This window comes from Nanorana parkeri, unplaced genomic scaffold (assembly GCF_000935625.1).
Source record: "Nanorana parkeri isolate BGI_ZX_2015 unplaced genomic scaffold, ASM93562v1 scaffold118, whole genome shotgun sequence".
Classification (NCBI taxonomy): Eukaryota; Metazoa; Chordata; class Amphibia; order Anura; family Dicroglossidae; genus Nanorana; species Nanorana parkeri.
The window spans coordinates 1,126,361-1,150,115 of record NW_017306386.1 but is presented as its reverse complement, the minus strand read 5'-3'; the positions used below and the strand labels follow the sequence as shown (position 1 = coordinate 1,150,115).

The following is a 23,755-nucleotide window of genomic DNA, read 5'->3' as shown; positions in this document are numbered from 1 at the left end:
GTGGCAATTGGAATGATAAATGTGGTACAAATGTACAGCGAGTCAGTGTGGGAGAGTAGCCGTGTTGCTTTGAGATGGTTCTAATATGAGGTCAGTTGTTTGATTCTTGCACTGCTGGTCAGACGTAGTAACAACAATAAACTAGTCCCTGTGCATTTGTTTACAATAATAAAAAAAATTGTCTAGACAACCACATTGTGATGGCTAGACGACTGGGTCAGAGCAACTCCAAATCTGCAACTTTTACGGGATGTTCCCAGTCTGCAGTGGTCAGGACCTACCAAAAGTGGTCAATGGAAGGAAAATCAGTGAATCGGCGACACAGTCATTGACGAAAGACTCATTGATGCACATATGCAGTGAAGGCTGGCCCATGTAGTCAGATCCAACAGACGAGCTACTGTAGCTCAAATTGCTGAAACAGTTAATGCTGGTTTTAATAGAAAGATGTCTAAACACACAATGCATCACAGTTTGTTAGGTATAGGGCTGTGTAGCCACAACCGGTCAGGGTGCCCATACTGACCCATGTCCACTGCCAAAAGCACCAATAATGGGCATGTGAGCATCAGAACTGGACCATATGGCAATGGAAGAAGGTGGTTTGGTCTGATCACATTTTCTTTTACATCATGTGAATAGCTGGGTGCAGAAGACAAGCTGGCGGAAGCAGCGTGATGCTGTGGGCAATCTTCTGCTGGGAAACCTTGGCTCCTGCCATTTATGTGGATGCTACTTTGACACGTACCACTTACCTAAGCATTGTGGCCGACCAAGTACACCCGTGTATGGAAGCATTTTTTTTTTCTGATGACAGTGGCCTCTTTCAGCAGGATAATGTGCCCTGCCACACTGCAAAAATGGTTCAAGAATGGTTTGAGGAACACAACGAGTTTGAGGTGTTGAATTGGCCTTCAAATTTTCCAGATCTCAATCCAATCGAGCATCTGTGGGATGTGCTGGAAAAACAAATCCTAACCATGGTGGCCCCACCTTACAGGACTTAAAGGATCTCCTACTGATGGATTGGTGCCAGATACTACAGCATACCTTTGGCGGTCTAGTGGAGTCCATGCCTTGACGGGTCATGGTTGTTTTGATAGCAAAAGGGGGACCTACTCAATATTAGGCAGGTGGTCATATTGTTATGACTGATTGGTGGTGTATACCTGTAATAAATTCTACACATATTATAGCAGAAAATCAAAGATAGTTATTGCTTGTGTACATAGATAAGGCATTAGTAAATGGCTCTTTTTTTTTTTCTCTTCCAGGCTTCATCGACATATTCTCCAAGTCAAAGGATCGCCTTAACCTACATTGTTCAAAGACTCTCCGTTTTTTACATCGAAATCGAATTCCAAGTACCGTGATTCCTTATCCTATTCTGGAGTGCTGCAGTAACATTTTCACTATGCGATCCTCAGTGCTGAAAGATTATTTAGAGAAGTTACTCAAAAAAGAGAAAGGTTAGTAGCTAATTTTAGCATATCTAAGTACAGTCAAACACTCTACCTGGGCCATTTCCCTTTTCTTTTTTCATTGGAATGCAAGGCCTCCAGTGTGTTTTTTTTTTTTCATGTTACTTCACCATATTCAAGCAGAAAGAGAGACCTCCACCGCTTCCTCAATCATCACAGTTCCACTGCTTGGATTCGTTGCATACTCCACAGCAAAGCCAATCCAAAAAACAGCTGCACACTGCCAATCCTCACCCAACTCCAAGCTTGTGATCCCCGCCTGATGGTTGCTTCTCTAACAGGCTTAGTTGTAGAGTCTAGAGACTAAGCCTTTCAACATCATCTTAAATGGTTGCTGCGCACGTTTTGTGTGTCCCTTTCCACCTTTGCTTGTCCTAGCATCTCCTATTGCAGTCTCCATCAAATAAATATAGATTCAACATCCCACAGGGTTAGTAGGAAGCCCTCATAATGCCACATTTGCTGCCTGGTTTCAGAAAGCCAACAAGTTGGGTAAGTGTTCATGTAAGGTTTGCTATAACTATACAACCCCCCCCAAAAAAATATAACAGAATTTTTCAGTTAACTTTGCAAATCATTGCACTTTGCTGTGCTTAAAGATGGCTCTATGCAAACATAAAAACACAGATTCATGCAGGAATGTATTTGTTAAAAAAAAAACAGACAAGAAGGGACAGTGCCAGGAGCCAATCAGGCTCTGCTGCATTCACTTCTTTGTCCTCATACAGGCCCTGTATTTAGCCTGGTATTTGCCCAGAGTTTAGCTTTAGAGAGACCCTGATAGTTTTCCCAAGTAGTGCATAGTGATCTGCTTCATATAATCCTCTGCTTAGCAGGACTCTGTCTGGGAGAGGGATTGGCTGGTCTGTGAGCTATTTAACCTCAGCTGCAGTGCTGTTACACTTAGGCCTGTGTAAGGGGTTATTCCTTCAACACCTGGTTCACACCTGGGCGTTTTACAGCGCGTTCCTACGCGCTGTAAAACGCTCAACATCTGCAAACCAATAATCTCCTATGGGCATGGTTCCCACCTGGGCGTTTTACAGCGCGTAGGAACGCGCTGAAAAATGCCCTACGCCCAATGAAGTACAGGAGCTTCTTTGGGGCGTTTTGCCGCGCGTTTCCATTGTTGTTCCCGAGTGTGGATCGGGGTCAACAAAGCGGTAACCCAGAGCCACACTCGGGAATACAGCGTACAGGTCTTACCTTGTCCGCAATCCCCGCTGTGTCCTCCGGCAACTGCCTGAAAATAAGGAAAAAAAAAAAAATCATACCGCCAGTGAAACGCGCGTTTCACTGAATGGAAAAACGTGAAAAAAACGAGCTGAAAAAATACGCTCAGGTATGAACCCAGCCTGACACTTGGAGCTTGCTGACAAGAAGGGAAAGTATAGTGAGCTGACTAATGACTTTAGAGTATTGCAGTTTCTTAATTGTCTAATCAACAGGTTGGGTCCTGAACCAAGCTGTATTGTTGAACTACACTGCAGGTCATGGATAGGGCCATGAACTGTGGCAGGGGTGCCATATCATAAGATTGGCTGAATAGAGTTAGAAATATTATTTTTGGGCAAAACTGCTTAGATCTTTGGTGGTCAAATTAATAGAGAATTCAGGAGCCAGTCTATCCATTCCAGGAGCCAGCTCCATTGACAAGAACTAATGAAAACCTCAAAAGTTAGGCCCCAGCGGTAATTTTTAAGGACCCTGCTCCTGGGATTTGTCCAGCCCTGGCTTAAATATTGCAGCATGTCTTTCAATTGTGTATTTAGTTGCTTGCTTGGCGTTGAGCATTTAAAGACTGAAACATTCAAACATGACCCGTGCTTTGAAGTTGAGATACGAATAGCCTAATGTAAACATTATTATGATTAGCGATTCGGTTCCCAGATTGGTTTTTTTATTTGCCAATATAAATGAATGTAGACTTTCTGTTTTTTGAAGGATCATAGTTTATGAATCTTGATTGCTTGCATCCTTTAAAATGTGACATTCAATCATATTTACATTACCATAATGTAGCCAGTTTAAGTACAGATGGTACTTCTTGGAGTTCAATGGGATAATTCCCCACTGATGACCTCTCATTGGTCCTGATGTGTTCTCTTTTAAGTATTTGTATATCCAAGTAGATAGCTTACTTTGTCTTTTTTTTAATTTGCAGAATGTCCAGCTGTTCCAAGTGGCAGTGATGAGTCGTTAAAGTATAAAACGATAACAAAGTGTTACAGTAGCATAGAAACCTCATCCAACTCAAATGATATAGACAAGATGGCTAATGGAGAAACAACCTCATACTGGCAGTCAGATGGCAGTGCTCGTTCACACTGGATACGGTAAGGAGTATTACCATGATTGGCTTTTGTATACCGAAAATGTGCAGTTACACTTATACAGTTGGCATCCAGGACCCCTTTTCAGTCTTCTACATACCTTTTCCCGATCTAGAGCGATATATTGCCCACCAGATCACAGAGCTACTTTTCAAAAGCGGTGAGTGGCATTTTGCTGGATATGAGGATAGGACTAGAAGGGTGATCTACTGTTTAAGTGTAGCTGTAACCATACTTGAGTATTTTAACTGGCTTGTTATCAGGTGATACCACTGTGAGAATTTTGCTAGAAAGAAAATTAAGACTTTTTGTTTCATTTTCATTAATTTTATTCAATTTTAAAGCAAAATCACATACATATAAACACGTGGAAAACCACTTTAGACTAGCAAGTAACAAGAGTGGTGTAGGTATGTAGCCCTCACAGAGGTAGAACTTGGAAAATCACCCCCCCCCCCCCCCCCCCTCCCCCCCCCGTCTTCCCCCCCCCCTTGCCACCCATCGTTCCTGAGGGTATCTGTTGTCTATGTTAAAAATATAGAAAAAACTTGGCATAATAAAATAAATAATAAACTTGAAGTAACCACATATAAAAAGAGGTGTGACTTGTTCAGAACTAAACAAAGAAACGGAAGGAAAATCGAGGATACAAAGAAAGATGGGAGTACAGACAGAAAAGAGGAATGAGCAAAGAGAGTAAAGGGATGTGAAAATAAGAATGAAGATGCCGGGGGGCCCCCAGGCCTGTGTGTTGTTCAATAACTGTAAGGTTCAAAGAAATGATAAGCTCTCCCCAGGAGAGAGGGTGAGCTCAATCGACCCACAGATTACAGATCCTCATACAGCCCAGCCTGGGATCTTTCCAGGATAGCAGCGTGGAAAAGGCTCTGTAGTAGGCAAAACACGGTGGTCCAAAATCTTTTTTAAGCTTGGGACAGAACCACCAAGTGTGTAAGACCTCTTCTGTAGGTGTACATCCCCGGAAGTACAAAGCAAGCTGTGCAAGGTGAAGGTGTGCTAATTTGAAAGGGACCATGTACTATCCCGTGAGAGTTTTAAATGCAGTTTCTACTGATGTGATGTTAATAGTGCATGTAGCCACTGTTGTCCATATCTGTTGCCAGCATCTGACTTGGTTATTTTAAGGTCTCGTTTCCATTTAGAAACATTTTACTGTAGTATCTGGTACTGTCCCAGATCTTAAGGGTGTGGAGCAAAAGGGGGCTTATAGATATGGGCTTGTAGACATGGTGGTAGCCAGGGCAAAGCACAAAGGGAAACAGGAGAGCAGCGTAAACCCTCCAGTTCAAGCCAAATCGGGGCCTACACAGTCAAAGAAGACCTTTTTTTGTTTCATAATTTCTGTTGTGCTGTAAAGAAATACTGATGGCAACTGACTGTAGCGCCATAATTTTGTTGTAAATAAAAAAACATTTAGCACTTTAAGCCTGCTATCTGAATACATTTTATACAATGAATATGTGAATCCTTACTACCTGAGGATATTAAATGTAGGATATTCTGCTAAAAGCTTTAACAAAGTTTCTAGGACATATCTCCTATTTTCTGATTCTTTTTCCCTGCTGCTTATTCCCCCTCCCACAATTCCGACTGACAAAATAACAGCTTGGTATTGCTATGTATTATAGGGGTCAAAAGGCAGCCACTCATATAAAATGATAGTCTGTAGGTATTATTGAGTAATACAATGTAACAATGTATTACTATACATAGTATAGTAATACATATGTACATCAAAAATATGTTTGGCATGTTTGGCTTGTGATCTACCAGTAGCTCTCAAAGCTGATGCTGGTAGATCACGAAGGGTGTGAATGGCGGCCCCTTTATTCCATTTTGGTATATTTATTTAGCTGTGCACATGATTACCTATTAGCCTGAGTCTGCTGAGCCAAGCCCGCTGACACCTTTCTGGTGGATACTGGTGGTTGGTACTATGTATTACATCAAAGAATATTAGTTTACACAGTCTGTTGCACTACACTGTTTGCAAAATACATCAAGGTGAGCCAGGAGAGAGAGCGGGGGGAGACAGCTAGGGGAGAGAGCAAGGAGAGACAACTGGGAGTGAAAATGAGGAATGACAGCCAGGAGAGCGAGAGAGCGAGGAGAGACAGCCAGGAGAGCTAAGAGAGACAGCCAGGAGAGCTAAGAGAGAAAGCCAGGAGAGAGAGAGAGAGCGACGGAGATTTTTTTTTTCGTTGGTAGATCTCATGTAGATCGTCATTTGAAAAGTAGATCTTAACCCAAATTGTGGGCACCCCTGACTTAAAGGAACCTTAAGCAATAACATTTTATTAATGAAATGGATTCCTATTTAACCCCTTTTTAAAAACTTGGATAACCCTAATCAGCCCAATCCCCTTCTCTACTTAGCTATAATTTTTCTGCTGTTTGTTCTATTTCTGTTTTGTAACCATTCATATTTAATTTTTTTTTTCTTTTCTGTCATTTTTTTCTTCAGTATCGCATTAAAAAAAACTACTACATAGAAAAAAAAAAAGACTTTCTTCCTCGTTTATTAAATGCACAGGAAGTCATTAACCTCTGGATAATATTGCCATTTACCAGAGGAGCGGACACTTGGAATAAAAAAAACTGTAGGTCAGCTCAGGAAACCCTCCCTCATCCCCACCAGCATGTCTCAGTATTTTGTTAGTGTCCAAGGAGGATGGACGTCCTTTCAGACAGACAGGCAGCTAGCATTTTCACAAGAAGATTTCATCCATGGCAGTTCATTATATTTCTCTCAGTAGAGGTTTCTGTTTAAAGCAAGTATACCATGCTTAAAAGAAAGCTGTACTGAGAGAAATACCACAACTGTTTATGGTGACTTCTTGGGTTTTTTACCCAGTGCTGGTTGAGAGTTCATGGATTCACTGACCCAGAAAAACTATCCAAATCAGGAGTTCGTACTTTATGTGCTGCATGATTGTTAAGGGGCAGTGACTCAGAATTTATTAAAGTCAGAGACCGGAAACAAACGTTTTCTGATAAAGGTCAACTATGGAAACGTCTTTATTACTCTTTGTAAAGATTTCCAGAGTTTTTACCTGCTTATGAATCGGCTTTTGTTGTCCCTTTATTTGAGCATACCGTATGTCTTTATTTCTAGCCAAACTATATAACAATATATTTAGTACATTGCGCTGCATGCACATATTTTTCAATGCAATTCTTTTCCATTTCCTCTTCAGGTTAAGAATGAAGCCTGACGTTGCATTGAGACACCTATCCATTGCCGTGTGTGCCGCGGACCAGAGCTACATGCCTCAGCAAGTGGCTGTAGCTGTGGGACGAAACCCCAGCAACCTACAGGAGGTTCGCGAGGTCCACATTCCCAGCCATATTACAGGCTATGTGACATTGCTGGAAAACGCTAACATATGTCAGATGTGTGAGTCAATCCAGTAACTGAAGCACATTGTGCTAATATCAATCTTATACACACGTTTTCAGGCTTTCCTATATATAGATATATATATATATATCTGTCTATATAGAAAACAAACAGGATACAGATATGTACAAGTCATCTTGACAACAAGGAAAACAAGGTTGCAAGTATTGGGCTATTTAGTTAAGATTATTCATTGTAGGTTTCCACTGGTCTCCATGTTAGTTGTCTTTGGGTTACAAGGTTAGTCCATCGAAAATAATTAATTATTATTATAGGATGGAATCTGGTGCAGTCATTCCCTGGCTTCTTAAATCTCTTGTGGACTACAGTGGCGAAATCTCCCCACCATAGTTCCTTGTGTTTCCATGTATCTTAAAATCACATATCAGGGAGTATCTTAATTCAATAGAGAGAATCAGACCCCCCCCAATTATGTATGCGGCAGGTGTGCTAACTGGTAACTTGTTCAGATTACGAAATTGAAAATCAGTGTGCCTGAGACATTATGGAAACCATCATGTGTTTAAAGTATTCTACTTTTGCGTGGACTGCCAGTTTAAGTCTGAGCAGTTAGTTTTAGTGAACATAAACGAGGCAGAAATCAGATTCTTATTCTCTAGTGTTCATTAGGGTGAGCTGCCTCTGTAGTGGTGTGTCACCCAGTTTACTGTAACAGGCTGTCGAGGTTGCTTAAACATACTCCGTATTTGAGATTGATTTGACAGACACAGACTAGTGCCAAATCTGTTCAGTTCATCTTGCATAGGTAAATATGCTTGGATTGAATGCCAGTTGTCGCCTGTTCATTCCTAATATCTTCTGCAGTGGCAGTATTCATAACCGATATTTACAATAGAAATATTAGTTCTACAAGAGTTAATCTAGAGTACCTGTATAAAGCATGTCATTTCAAGTAGAAGTTTTTGGTTTTTTTTGCAGTTTAATTTTTAAGGTGATTGTAGCTATATTAGTGCACTTGTAACACCACAGTTGAGTAATGTACATGAGACCTACTCCTTTTTAATTTTTTATTTTTTTATTTGCACTAACAGTACTTAAAGGAGAACTATGGGGTCAGTGTTTTTCCCCATAGTTCTCCTTAGGGTAACGGGAGGACACAAACTAGCGTCCTCCCGTTTGCTCAGTATACCGCGAGCTACAGCTCGCGGTATACTGAGACGCCGCAGCCGGAGCGGATCCCGACTAATAGACCTGCCAACTTGTCTTTTACTTGGCTACTCATACCCTGCCTGTAACCTATTCTCTACCACATAAGGACAAATTGTTCTTACATTTATACTTCCAGTGTCATTCCATTGGCATAGGATTTCATTTAAAGGGTAGAAATGGAAGGCAGGGTGACATCAAGGCGCTTTATAAAGCAGTGAATATTTGGTTATGGAATGAATTCTTATTCCAAGGTGTCTGTTGCGTGCACTTTTTTTCTCTCCTTTTTTTAATGATAAAAACAGCCTTATTCATGTTATTTTTTTATATATATTTAAAATATAAAGTAAAATACCACAGGTACGAATTATAAAATCATTTTATTAAACATAATTCATGTAAAGTTTAATTCCCCATGTTATTCTTGGCCAGTTGGCTATGGAGTAGTGGTTCAGAACTACTGATGCACGTCTCATAAACTTTCTTAATTAATCCTATTGATATCTGCGGTTTATTGCATTCATATTTAGTATTGGTTTAACGTTTTTAAGTAACTTCATAACATATTTAATTTTTACATTCAAGTTTTAAAACTTGTAGTTGAATAGAGGATATGTGTGATTGAATAACAAAGTATAACTTTTTAATGTTGATTTTCATGCAGATGTACAGATAAACATCAAGCGTTGTCTGAGCGATGGCTGTGATACAAGGATACATGGACTCCGTGCTGTTGGCTACCAGAAGATAAAGTCTGTAGTATCGATATCGGACGCTTCAGCGATATGGTATCTTTCTCTGTTGACATCGCTTGTCACAACTTCCATGGAAACGAATCCAGCACTTGCACAGGCTGTCCAGCAGCACACACAGTATGTAGCATATTTGATAGATCCTGTTATTAGTTTTATTATTACATTTAAAGAACAAAGTACAGCCAGTGACACCAGCCACAAAACATTCCTTCTTTTGAAGATGTAATTGCCACTCATCCTTATAGTTAGAGCCGAAGTGTGGCATTGTAACTGCCACACGTTGACTCTACAGATCAGGAAGTGAGCGAACACATACCTTTTAGATAGGCAGTGCCTGCTGTCAATAGGCCAGCTGGGTGGATCTCAACAGTATTGTCGGGATCCGTCCCAGCTGCGGCACTTTCAGTATACAGCAGCAATAGCCCGCTATATACTGAGCTTTGGGTCACAGGTGGATGTTAGTTTATGTACACCTGTGACCCTAAAGAGAACTATGGGATAAAAAGGTTGCCCCATAGTTCTCGTTTAAGCAAAGGCTGTGCAGAGGGGGCAGATAGTCCACCTCTACTGGGTACCCCAGCTCACACTACTAACAGCTCTGGGGCTGCTTGCAGCATGCCTACTGATGGTGCTGACATCTGCAGCCTGGAATCATTTGCCCTATGCTCCTAGAGTCTGTTCTTGTTGGCTCCATCGGGTCTGGCTGCATTTTTATCCTTTTTGGGCTGAGGTTTCTACTACAATCATACAAGACTGGCCCACATCACCCACATTTTTTTTTCTTTTTTTGGCTTACTCTGGGGCCATAAGCTCACACATGCACCTACTTCCGCAGATTATATATCTGAACTACCTGAGGCCTTAGGTAGTTTCCCTACCTAAGGCCTCAGACTGCTTCTCTACAGTCCCTAACTGCTCAGCTTGTCCCTGAGGAGTCTAAGTCTACTGCCATTACTCACAAACTAATGGAGATTGTTTCAGCTCTTATTGACGCGGTGCAAAGCATGTTTAAATTAGAGAATTGGCCTGTTGCTTCTGTCAGTGCTTTTTCCGCTCATAGGTCCTTTTAGAGCTGCTAAGGCCTCAAAGACTTTCCTGTTGCACCCACTTTTCAGTTTCTATACTCAGATTGCAAACACTTTGATAAGCCTTTTGCTTCCCCTAAGCACTTATTAGTCTTGTGCTCATTTGATGATTTTGTGCAAAAGTGGTCTATTCCCATTGTGGATCCGTTTAGTGTCCTGCCATCACACGGTTGGCCGCTCACAGCACTCTTCTCCCCCGCACTGCTCGCCTTCCTCTGACAGTTTCTCTCCTTCCTGCTGGACGCTGTGCTGTGTCGGGACACAGCAGCGCACTGCGAGGAGGAGAGAAACCAGGCATGCACCGCAATTTTGCCAGGAAGATGGTACTTTCTACATTTTGCCAAAAGTGCAATTTTTGCCGATATGTTTCGGCGGTTGAAATTTCGGTGCATCCCTAAAAAAAAAAAACATGGCAGTACATCAACCTCTGGAGAGAAACAAGTAGTGAAGTCTCTGTAAGAGGGGTAGCTCAGATCCTGTCCTTGCCAGAACTTTGTGTTCCAACCAAGTCTGCCGTGCAATTCCCAGGCATAGACAATTTGGCAGGCATAATTCCTCAGCTGGCAGAGCCCGGACCTGGGGAGGGGAGGTATTCAAAGATCTGCTTCGCAGGTTGGGGGGTGCTGCATGTGAACCTCCTCCTTCTATGTATCTCCCCCTGATTGTTCCCCTGTGACTCATGAAGTTTGAATCTGGTTCATTCTTAAATTGCCATTTGAACCCTTTAGAGACATTCCTTTCTGTAATCTGACCCACAAGGTGGTATCTCTTGTAGCCTTCTCCTCTATGAGGCAAGTATCTGAGCTGGCGGCTTTATCCTTCAAGGATCCATTTGCTGGCAGCTAAGCAAAAAGAACTTCCCTTCATTGAATGGATGTGGTTTTGGCTGTGATTCCCATTTTGCCATCTCAGACCATCTCCATAAGGGTGCACCAGCTTCTTCCACCATCTCTAGGTGGCCAAGGCAGACCATCTTTCAAGCATCATCATGCCAAAGCGCACTCTACTAGATTTCTGAGTGCTTCTTGGACTTTTCAGCATCAAACAACTATTTCCCAGATCGGCAAGCTGCCAACCTGGTCATCTGTTCACATGTTCTATAAGATCTACCTGGTTTGGCTGAGGTTTCGACTTTCTCCAAAGCCAACTTCGGGGGTAAGGTTCTCACAACGTTCCCCAGCTCTTGTTTTTTTTTTTCTTGGGCATGTAAGCGTATGTTTGCTGTGTTGCCCAGACCTCAGTTGTACTGCTTTTGGATGTTCCAAAGGTTGAAGACTTCCTGTGACCCTCAAAGGGCAAGAAAGAAAATAGTATTTTTGTACTTGCCATACGTCCTTTTCCTGGAGTCCATTGGGGGGAATATTTCCCACCGCCCTGTGTTTATGATCATGCAATCTGTACTGCTTTGCTACAAAACTGAGGTATGATGGTAGTGAAAGGGGGTTATACGAGGCTGGCTACAGGTTTTTGTGTTTTGTTTGCCAACATCCAATTATTCTATGTGCAGCAGCATAACCCAATGATAAAATAATTCCCATCTCCTTCGGTGGACTTTTCAGTGAAAAGCTTTTTACAGTGACTACAAAAATCAATTTTTTCTCATGATTTCCTTCATCAGCTGCCGCGTTTAACCTTGCAGGAACAATATAATCTGATTGGTGTCTGTAACAAACATCTTAGTACAGACATATTTTATTTTACATCCGGCTTTTTCTGTATGTGGGAAGCTACAAAGGGTACTTTTCAGGAGGGTTGATTTGGTTTTTATTCAGATGAGGTAGCTATTAATGCTGACCACAGCAAAACAGTTAAATAGATGAAATGTATATATTTTGGAGCTGTCTGACCTGTCAAAGGATTTGTAATTTTGTATTTTTGGTCCTGAGATGTGCACAATTCTGCCACGCAGCACAGTCCTGATATTGCTCTGCTGCATTTAAGTAACACTTACAGGTCATGTCCCTCCTCCAGCCAATTATTGGACGGTGGAAGGAGAAGCCACAGTCTAATTAGCTTATCTCTGTCATTCTGGTCCTTCCTCCTATCAGCATGTTAGAATTTGAGCACTGCAGCACCAACTGACTGATTCCTTTTGCAACTTCTCCCTTTCCCAGTCTGAGTTTTGCTGTACTTTGGGCTTCAAGAGACTGATTCAAAATCACGTCTTTATACTTCTTGCTTTTAACATTTTTATTTTTATGGTATATTAATGAATCAAGAGTTGTATTCCTTTGTGTATTTTATATCTGCCTGGAGTTCAACTTTTAATTTACCTATAGAAATGACATAGCATTTGCTTGATCCAGCTGCCTATGTTTGTAATCTGCAGACATCATGTATACAGACATTACCTCGTGAGGATGCTAATGATTGGCCCAAAATAAGCTTATGCCAGAAAGTACTGCTCCTACCTCTCCCATGCCACACCAAAGGCTAAACCCAAAACTCATCTGTGTGCTTGTGATACGTTTGCCATCTTATTGCTAGTCTTTCTGCGTGCCTTTTGACTTAAACATGTCTGCATTTTGTTTTCATTTTTTTCAAAAAAAATATAAAGTTCTTTTTCCATTTTTAGGAAGGCTTTACAGCACATGTTACCTCTTTCTTTAACGCAAGGAACTGCCGAGTTTCCAAATTTTTTATCACCAAATATTCTGGAAGAGGTGAATAGCTTCCTTATGCGGACTGCAAGGTAACATTGAGTTTTTGACTAACATTAAGCTGAGAAGTCTGTTTTAGCTTTCCTTATAACGTGTTGCTTTTCTTTTGTAGCTGCTGTCCCACACCAGCGGTGGATTTAAATCTCTTGGCATTTGCCTTGGCCAGAGGGAATATTGCTAAAGTGATCACCTCTCTTTGTACCATCATGGACCATTTGGATTTACAGTACAAAGCTGCCTCCCTTATAGATTCAATGGAATCTGTTAGAATTAATCTTCTCTATAAATATGGTAATGTTTTACTCTCAGGATTTTTGAGTTGCCAAAAAGCAAATACTATTTGTATTTTGAAGCTGTGTTTGTTCATATCTTGATTAGCATGTACTTAACATGTGATCATCTGTAATATGCTTAATTTTCATCCTCAATACCTTTTAGGCAGGCTAAATGTAATAACATAATGAATGTGCTGTGCTTCCTCTGGAACAATAAATAAACAAATCTCTATAATAAATATGTGCTAAACAATACATGCAATCAAAGTTTTTACAATTGCTCTTCTTGTAAATATCAATCCTAAATAATATCCCTCTGGAAAGTTCAAGCCTATATTCCGTGTTCAGATGTGCACAAATGTGCAATCACACGTATAAAGTGCTCAAGAATTATCCCAAGTGCACCACACTCTTTATCCTTCCACTGTAAAAGTTCTTTGTACAAAGTCCATACATCGACTCCAATTATCACCCAGGAGCTCACCCCTCTCAGTGGGCCGCTCACCTTATAAGTAGACCTGGGCAGGTCTAAAATCGCTTTATAGGATTTCCAATCAATCTTATTCGAAGGCCGTCTGTCCACAATCGTTTCACAGAAAATGGCGTCAGCGTGTCATCATGACCATATCCAATAAAGTATAAAAACAGCCCATAGCGTAAAACAGCAAAATTAAAAAAACTCCTTTTATTTAAAAACTACTCACATGGGGAAAGTTGACATAAAACTTCAAGTAAAAATGTATGCCCGACAACTCTCTCTCCATGGTTATTCCACCATGTCCACACCAGAACTGTTTTGTCTGCACCAGAAATGCATCCCAAAGTGCAGTGGACTGCACCTGAAAGCCCATTGTAGGTAAAAAAAAAACTCACCGGAACGCTGCAAAAAACGCACTGCCCTGCGTTTGCAAAGCTGCTCTAGATCTGAACATAGCCTAAGGACTGGTTCACACCAGCTCCAGTGCGTTCCAGCACGATTCGCTGCTGGAATGCACTGCAGTGCATCCTGGCTCGGCTCCCTGCGTTTTGGGGCGTTCTGGTCCAGTGCGAGCGGAAAAAATGCACAATTTTTGCCAATCGCACTGGACTTGAACGCAGGCATTGATCTGCCACTCATTCTGGTGGGGGTGATTGCACTGCAGGTGGCTGTGGTGCCATTGACTTTAATGCACTGCCACGCCCCCTCCCGCCCAAGAAAGCAGGGGGGCAGTTTACTATACGATGCAGTGCGTTCCAGCAGCTAACTACACGTCAATGGTATGAACAAGCCCTAAGTCTTTATTACCATAAATTCAGAAACTGAACATTAGGGTTTAGTAAACCTTTTAGTAGTCCTAATACGTCTCATGAACATAAAACTTATGTGCAAATAGCTCTATAAATGATGGTCTGAAGTATTTTGTTTCTATTCTTACTGAAACCGACACATGTAGGCAATGAAAATCAGACTCCAATAACAATTAAAGTTCCCATACACCTTGCAATTATTGGCCACGATCGCGCAATTACTGTACAACTGGTCGATTTTTGTCTTTCATGCAGCCTAGAAAATTTTTGTCGAGTTGGACTAAAATCGCGTGTTCGTACAACAAAAAGCGCACGATGAAAACTGCACATGTGCAAACAAAAATATGGTCGTTTGTTCGAAAATTGGCCAGTTACTGGTGCTGACCTTTTTAAGGTGCCCATACACCTGCCGATTAACGTACGATAATCACGGGTGATCCCGCGATCGTACGATAATCGGCAGGAGTATGGAAGGCTTTTCTACTGTACTGTCGCATGTCTTTTGTCTCCCGAGCACGCTTGAAAATCGAACGATTTTCGGAGGGTTAGTGGCGTTCTAGGGAGACAAATGCCGCACGGGCCGTTGTGCGCAAGCGCACGCTGCCTCTGCGGCATTGGAATCATCGGAAGCCCTCCCCTCATCGTGGGATGGTTGTAAAGTGTATGGCCACCTTTTAGAAATGATTTTACCAAGTCTGGGCTCATTGATTGTAGCAAATACAGATGAAGAAAGCTGCCAGCTGGTAATCCTTAATATAAATTACGTGCTCATCTGCTGCAATGTTTCTGTGAGGTTTCCCTGCTACAATGTAATATGAGCTAGCTTCTGTGTATTGCATACAGCAGTGCATTACTTTATACCTAATAGGATCGCCATTAAAGCTTCATGAAGTGAAAGCCTGTTAAAGGGCTCCAGTCAGTCTGAGAACAGGCCATGTCTGCACACTGCTTAATTGACGAACAATAAATAAGTTGTATATTATTACTATTATGTGTCATGAATAGGTGGACGCAAACTTGTCAGCTCTGAACTTTTTTAAACTTTAACCCAAATGATATCCCTTTTTAAATGCTTTTTTTTGGTGCCAAAATGTGTACATTGTTAATATTTATTCACATCCCACATTTATTCCAGGAAGACCACTGCAATTTTCTCTCATAGCATGTGATGTCAAAGGCAAGGAAGATAAATCTGGACCAGAAAACTTGCTGGTGGAACCATGGACAGGGGATGGTGTGTACAGCACATTTTCACTTGAATGTTCCACTCAGCAATCCATATTTTTTTCTTAGCTGCATGCAGGGTTTCTCTATTAACTTACTCCTTGGGTTTTGATCTTTTATCTGCTGATCAGTTTAGGGCCTCATTTACACGGGCGTGCACATCCCTACTGTGTGCATGCCCGTGGAGAGACCTGCTCCTACATCACTGTGAGTGGACACATCCGTGCAGATCTGGTGCCTACACTTGGACGCAGACTGTCTGTGCGCAATCCCTCCCAGGAGCAGGCCTGTGTGAATGAGGCCTTAAAAGTCAACTTTCAATTTTCATTTTTACCCTTTTTGAAGTCACTAACTTTTTGTTAATCTAAGTACTAGCTTAAATAATTTTACATTCATCTTTTGCTTCATTTTTTCATTGCCTTTATAGAATATATCATAGATGCTTATATAAATTGGAACTATTTTCCTTAAAGTTCTAGCTTTCTAAATATGTATTCTGTTACCTAAAGGCTTCCTGACAGAAACTGGAAAAACCAGAGCTAGTATAATCCTTTCTTCAGGAACTGAGTCAGCCTTCCAAGTTACACAAATGAGGATTAGGGTAAGTGTACCTGGTCATAAGCTGTACTGAAACTGAAAAGCATAAAAAAAATCTGAACTATAAATAGGTCTGTTAAGGGGGTTTAACACCGCGGATGTCAACTGGTTAAAGGTACTTTTGAGTCGGAGCCTCTAAAAAAAAAATCAATAGGAAAAATAAGAGCCTCAAATGGTTTTCTTTTTTTTTAATAGGCACATTCTCTAGATAATGCACACAGTACAATTTCCTGTGGAGGAGAAGGTTCGGTGCTGTTGTATTCTGCCTAATCAGTATAGAACAATTGGATTTCCCAGAGGATTTACCTGTCTGCCTAGATGGCGTCCTCATGGTTGTCCCTATACTTTAGTGGTTATGTACCGCACAATTCAATAGGAATCTCTCCTACAATACCACAGTCTGGCTGCTAATGGATCTATGAGGATACAACCTAAAATGTACTAATATGTGTTGCTCTCAAGTATGGAAAAAATTATTTTGCACATGCTGAAAAACGTAAAAAACTTTAACAGGGCAGTCTGCCTAAAGGTGCCCATACACTGTGCGATTATCGCACGATAGTTGCAGGAAATCCCGTGATTGTACGATAATCGCAAAGTGTATAGAAGGCGTGCAACCGTTTTTACTGTACGGTCGCACGTCTTTTGTCTAAGGAGCATGTTCAAAAACCAGCCGAAAATCTTACGCTTTTCGGCTGGTTTGTGGCATGCTCGGGCTCACACTGCCCCGTTCAGCTTTGCGGTCATCTTTGCGGTCATACGATGATTGCAAGTACGATCTGCCTGTCCAAGATGGGCAGATCGTACGTTTTTTAATTACTTTACATCCATTGCAAGACTAAGGTCTTGCGATGGTTGTAAAGTGTATGGCCACCTTAATACTGCCTTTCATAGATTTAGATATGTGTTGGCCATCCCAATCAGTTACTAACATTTTCTGTGTTCTGTAAACTCCAGCAGCAAGATCTGTGCACCCAAGTCTCAAACTCCAACCACAACCAAATGTGGATAGGGAGTTTGCACTGCTGATGTCCGAGAAATGTATAAAAAGCTGGTGAATGATTGAACCCATCACTATCTATGCTTTAAAAATGCTGATAATAGATTTAATAACTTAGTATACAGCAATTGTTTTCAAGTTTTATATAATTTTGCAATTTTAAGCATGGTCTACTGCTTTGTGCTTTATGTTGTTTTTGTTTTTCTTTGCAGGTCCGAAGAGGGGCCATTGGCGCCAAATGTGGTTTAGTGTTTGCTTACAATTGTTCGGAAAAGTTCCATGCTGAAGAGCATTTTAAAAGATTTGAAAAGTTTGACTCATGGAAATTACCTGAATTCAGACAGCTTGTGAAAGAAAGGTAAGGACTGTGTGTTTCATTTTTTTTTCTTCAATAAAATTTTATAAACTTACAAGGGTTACTTGTATCTAATAATATACTTGCTAAAAACATAGGGAATATACCGTATTTTGCGGTCTATAAGGCGCTCCGGACGACAGGACGCAGGGCTTCTGTGACAGAAATTCTGTCACAGAAGCTGCAGTTAGTGACCGCTGAGACAGGTGGTGCTGTCTCAGTAATCACACCTTCTTCGTCTGCTCAAGGGGCTCTATGGTGAGCTCCTATGGGGGACCGTGACGGGTTACAGTCCGCCAGAGGAGCGGGGGACCTTGAAAACCACGGCGGGGGGTGGACACGATCGCCGCCGCACGATTTAATACAAGGGATCTAATTAGATCCCATGTATTAAACAAGCAGCGGCTTCCACTGTACATTCAGCTCTGCTTGTCAGGAGCAGGGCTGCATGTGCAAAAATAAACTACTCGCCCGGCGCCCGAAACTGCATGTTCCGGGCGTCGGGCGATAGGTATTCGCTCCATAAGACGCAGGCACATTTTCCTCCTCCTTTTGGGGGAAAAAAAGTGTGTCTTATGGAGTGAAAAATACGGTATTTCACTTTCCAGAAGCCTGTGTCACACTCTTGGGGGCTCATATTATGTTGATATTTAAAGCTTACTTCCATTAAAATTGGAAATCACCTTAATATTTGGGGAGTATAGTTCATGAAAATATTTTTCATAAAATCCATTAAAGGAGAACTATGGAGTTAGGGCTTTTCCCCATTGTTCTCCCCCATTGTTCTCCTAAGGGTAACGGGAGGACACAAACTAGCGTCCTCCCGTCACTCAAAGCTCAGTATACCGCAAGCTACAGCTCGCAGTATACGGAGACGTCGCAGCCGGAACGGATCCCGACAATTCTGTCTGGATCCACCCAGCTGCGTGAGTGACAGCTGGCTCTGCCTATCTAGAGGCAGAGCCAGCTGTATCCGCCCCCTCCCCCGGCCGTTTCGCCAGTCAGCGCTGGAGGATCTGAGCTGTGAGTGACAGTCACGGCTCTCTGCAGGGATCGATCGAGAAGTGAGTGAGCGCCGGTATGTGTTCGCTCACTTCCCGATCTACTGAGCCGACCTGTGACAGTCTCATTGTCACAGGTCGGCTCAGATTATGAGGCTAAGTGAAAATCACTTGCCTCATAATTCTCCTTTTAAGAAAACTATTGTTTTTTTGCACTTTGATGTGTTCTAGTGATATTTATAAAAATAAAACTTTGCCTGAATGTAGAAATTAATGCATAGAAACTCTTTCTCCCTGTCAGCTTTGTCTTTGTTTACATCATACCATGTTCTTTGAGACTTAGGCCCCAACCCTGACACTTAATACAAATAATACACACGTGGAGTATCCCCATGCATGTCAGGAGTAGGAGAAGTTATTTTCTTTTTGTTTTTCTGGCAGTGGGTCACGGTTATGGCGAAAAATATACAGCTAACATTTAAAAATATATATTTCAGATTTTGGACCATTTCTTTCTTGATAATAAGAAATAAATCAGGATAGAAGCATTAACATTAACCACTAAATAAAGGCCCAACTTGCCCTGTAAAAAACAAGGTATAATTCACCTGGATACACTTAAGTAGTTGCATATACAGTTTACTAACACATGTACCATGCCAAAGTTGCAAAACTGGGTTCAGGAACTAAGATTTATTTTACCGCCATCATTAAGGGGATACAGATAACCAGTAACCAATGGGTATCTGTAATATGAAGTTCAGCTTTTGAGTTATTATAATAGAGTAGCCTTTCCTCACAGGAATTGCATGATTTTCTTTTTTTTCATTTATTGACTTTTCTCTTCTTGCCGGAGAAGTGTCAGGCTGTAAAGTCTGTTCTGTCTCCTCCCTGATACCACAGTCTATATAATGAAGGTTCTGTCAAGATTACATGGGATAAGACTAAAGGCTCCGTCAGCAGATGGGTCTGCATTATTTAGTAAAATATTAAAAATGTGATGAATGTGAAATGAAACTGTGGTCATGTGCTAAAACTGATTTTTCTATTGTCCATTAGGGAGCACAGCTTGATAATAGTCAACCTAGGGTTATATTGCTGCCTACATTGGAAATGGACACTATTCACATAGAAAAAATACGGCCAGATTCTTGAGACTATAACCCTCCCAATTCACACCTGCTTCATTTTACGTGGTGTTCTTAGGATAATGAATGTTTACTTCTCTTTTGCTATAGGTGACAACCACTATCAGTTTGTGGCCCATTCCTTCAGCCTTACTTTGACCCCAAAATATCCACAAAGGTCCGTGCACCACTTCTTAAGCTGGTCATACACCTATGGATTATCTGCAGATTTTCTATGGTCAGATAGAAAAAGAGCAACAGATTCCCCCTTCTACTCCTTTAGTTTTCTATATGCCTGTTCCTATTTATCCTGTGATCAGTATAACCCTGGGTCACTTATCAAGCTATGTCCCTAAATGAACTCAGAGTAAAGGATTTAACATTGATTGCATTAACAACATATTTTCTCTATTCACAGAGCTAACAGGTCTGGCACAGATATAGGTGAGAGTGACCCCGTAGCCTGGTTTGAGCTGGAAGAGGAATGGGATGAAGTGGACATCAGGATGCAACAATGTAAAACTGCCAAGGTAGGTAAACATACTAGCACCGGGCTAAGCATCTTTAAAAGAGAATTCTTGTTTAAAGAGGACCTGAACCGTTCCCAAAAAAGGCAAGCACAAGGGCAAATGACTAGTCATTGACTGTATTTACTGCAAACCCCCTGCATCTGATTCTTTTCCCCATTACTGAGTTACCAAGCCTTCCTCTGTACTGTTTCTGTGTGGAGGTCACCATCTCGGTAGAGAAGCAAAGCTTTGTGTCTTCATGTCAGAGCAGCCCTCTTTATGACTGGTGATGAAATATTTAAGAAACCACAAGAGGGGTGGTCAGTTGCAATGTTTAAACCTTTAGCATTGGGGGTTACTTACTTGATCACACACTCCTACACTGCTCTCTCTTCCCCAAATGAGGCCGGGACTTTTACAATAAAGATAAAAAAATAGAAGAAAAAAAAAGAATGGGTAGAGGGCAGGCCTCTATTTGACACTGGGACTTTACTTGCACTGTGGGGCGGAAATTTCTCCACCAAACATGACGGTCTATTTCAATGTCTGATGCTGCAACACAGAGAGTGTTTCAGCGCTTAGTGCCCTCTGCTGCTCTGGTGGCCGATGGGTGGCGGACCCAGCCCAGCACACTGTAAGCTGCGTGTGGCTAACGGGCTGTGTATTTGGCAGCACTAATTTAAAGACTGGACTTGGGGAGGGGGAGTGGGACTTGGGGGAACACGGAAATATCCATCACTATTCTCTTTTCTTGTGGTTAAGCTGGGAATTAGTTCGCTGTCTTTGGACAGCATCCAATACTTACTGAATACAGTACTTGCTGAGCACATTATAGTAGGATCCATATACACGGTGTATATTGCTGTCCTTTTTAACTATTTCTTTATTAGGGGTCACAGTTCTAATCGTGAGTTATGATTGTTTGATGAAATGTGGATTTTCTCTTGAATACATTTATCTTTTGAGTGGTCTTTTATGCAGATTCTTTGAGATTAGAAGTGCTACCCTAAATTTACCATGAGGAAAGGAGACATTTGTTTTGCTAAATTGTTTTACTTTCAAGTCATTTAATCATGGGGCTGCAGGGTCAGGCAAAACTGTCCTTAACCTCCTGCCGTCTGCCCGTTGTGAAAAAACGGACGGACAGCAGACTCACATGGGCGGGTTGCCGTCATGAGACGGCTTTCTTTTTCTGCTTGCGCTCGTCCCCGGGCAGAAAAGACCCCCCGTTCTTTACAGCCGTTACCGGCTGTTTGATAGACATACGATCGGCGGCTCTATAGCCTGCCGATCATATGTATGTGCTGCCTGGCTGCGCTCCCCCCCTCAAGTGCCGCTGCTGCTGCCCCCCCTCCTGATAATACATCACTTCCGCATTCACCTGTCAGTCATCTGGCTGCTGTAGCCAGAGAGAAGAAGCTGATGAAGCATATCTCGTCTTCATCAGCTTCTTTTGGGGTCCCCAGGTGACATTAGGGGTCTTAGACCCCTAATGTCTCCATAAAGAGGACCCCACATTTACACACATATAAACGTAAATACGCGTTCAATGTGCCAGCGTGCGAAAATCACAATTGCACTACACATGCTACATATCGCCGCGAACGTCGGAGTGAGAGCAATCATTATAGGCCCATCAATCAATCACTGATTACACTAAACTGATGAGCGGTAAAAGCTTTTAAAGTGTTGCCTATGGCCCATTTTGAGTATTGTAGTTGTTTCGGGTAGAGGTTTTGCACGCGCGCAATTTTAAGGCTTGATACGTTTGGTGTCTATATTTTAGCAAAAAATTTCATAATAAATGTTTTATCATTATATAAAGGGTGAACTCTTTTTTTTTTTTAATTTTCCCTTTTAATATAGTAAAAAATAAAACCCTCAGTGGTGATTAAATACCGCCAAAAGAAAGCTCTATGTGTCCCTAAAAAATTAAATAAAATGAATTTCAGTACAGCTTTGCATGACGGAATAAATGTCAGTCAAAGTACCGCAGCGCTGAATGCTGAAAAATGGCCTGGACAGGAAGGGGGTTTAACACCCCGGACGTCAAGTGGTTAATCTGAATTTTTTTTAAATCTGTTGTTAGCAGCAGGGTAATTTTACCAGCAGTATGTGTGGCCTAGAAAAGGGTTCAAACAGATGTGGCATGAAAACTGCTAGCAAGGGGGAACTTTAGGCTTCTTGTCACATTTTTCAGTTTCTCCTGACCCTGTATGAGAAGGTGGTTTTAACAGAGCTCAAAAGCTTAAGCTGAAATTGAGCTGCAGTTGCAGTGAGACAGTATGCTACTGCTGTGCTCTCTTTATCCTACCCATAGTTCTTAGGGCATCCTTTTGTAATGCATTATCTATTTGTAAAACAAAGAATATTTACATATAGTAAAGCTCAATATATCTAAAAGAAAACACTTTTTGTTGTAATTATTTAAAAAAATTGATAGAAAACATAGTAATGTTTGTTAGAATTTGGTAAGCAATACTCTCTTCTTACTTTGCATGTCATGAATATTTCCATTATTAATGCTGCGCCTCATAGACTGTATTCCGCAGTTGTTTTGCATATTTAACAGTGACTTTTCAATACATTGTGGACAGCAAAACATGTTTGAAACATGGAGGATAATAGGTTGTAAACATCTTCGCAATGTGTGGATAACCGTTTCGTTGTTTTACTCTATTAATCAGTGTCAAGTTTTCTTCTCTAGTATTGGATGGTGAAATTCCTAGGCACGCGGGAAGAAACAGCAGAGCGCTTAGGTGTGCAAGGTATCAACGCTTTTGGTTACCGCAGACCACTGGAGTCAAAGATTGACATGAATGTGATATGTCTGAAGTGCAAGGAGTTGGCAGCCGATAGCGTATGCGGAATAACCCTCATTCTGAAAACTCTGCTATTTGTTCAACAGCTGGCACATGATATGGTATGTCTATGCAATCGCAGGCAGAAAGAGAGCCTTGCCTTACCTGCAGGCCTTTATAAACCAAGATAACTGGTATGAAGCTGCAGTTCCTTAGGAATATGTTAAAGAAGAACTCCGGGGAATATTTATTTTTTATTAACCCTTACAGTTGGTTACCCTCCGCACTGCAAGAGTTAACTGCTCATTTTGTCTAGGTGCTACAAAAAAAAAAAAAAAAGTTATGCTCGCCCAATCCTCCGAGCTGACTTGTTCTTACACCGGTCCCTAGAGCCTCTCTCACCCTCCTCTGCAGCGGAATGAGAATCCTTGTGTCATGTTCTATACACAGTGTATATATACGTGAAAATTCTAAAGAGCATTCCATCTGTGCAGCGGAGGAGGAGACAGGCTTCAGTGACCAGAGAAGCAGGGAGCTGGCTCAGCAGTTTGGGTAAGTATAACTTTTTTTTTAGCACCTAAACAAAAACAAGCAGTTAACCATTGCACTCTGGGAATAGCCCCACTGCAAGGGTTTATACAATTGCTGACCTGGGCATGTTGGGTATCTATTTACTC

The 23,755-nt window shown here is 41.5% G+C and overlaps 1 protein-coding gene across 1 annotated transcript in view; it reads left to right on the top strand.

The window, feature by feature from the left end:
• The window catches only part of ZZEF1 (zinc finger ZZ-type and EF-hand domain containing 1), a 117,587-nt gene that overhangs the window by 11,456 nt on the left and 82,376 nt on the right, over positions 1 to 23,755 (top strand). The window contains 11 exon segments of the mRNA XM_018553354.1: positions 1,275 to 1,469; positions 3,646 to 3,817; positions 7,033 to 7,232; positions 9,067 to 9,274; positions 12,818 to 12,934; positions 13,015 to 13,193; positions 15,600 to 15,698; positions 16,198 to 16,289; positions 17,498 to 17,652; positions 20,196 to 20,298; positions 22,985 to 23,196. Of these exon segments, the coding sequence (XP_018408856.1) occupies positions 1,275 to 1,469; positions 3,646 to 3,817; positions 7,033 to 7,232; positions 9,067 to 9,274; positions 12,818 to 12,934; positions 13,015 to 13,193; positions 15,600 to 15,698; positions 16,198 to 16,289; positions 17,498 to 17,652; positions 20,196 to 20,298; positions 22,985 to 23,196 (1,732 nt within the window).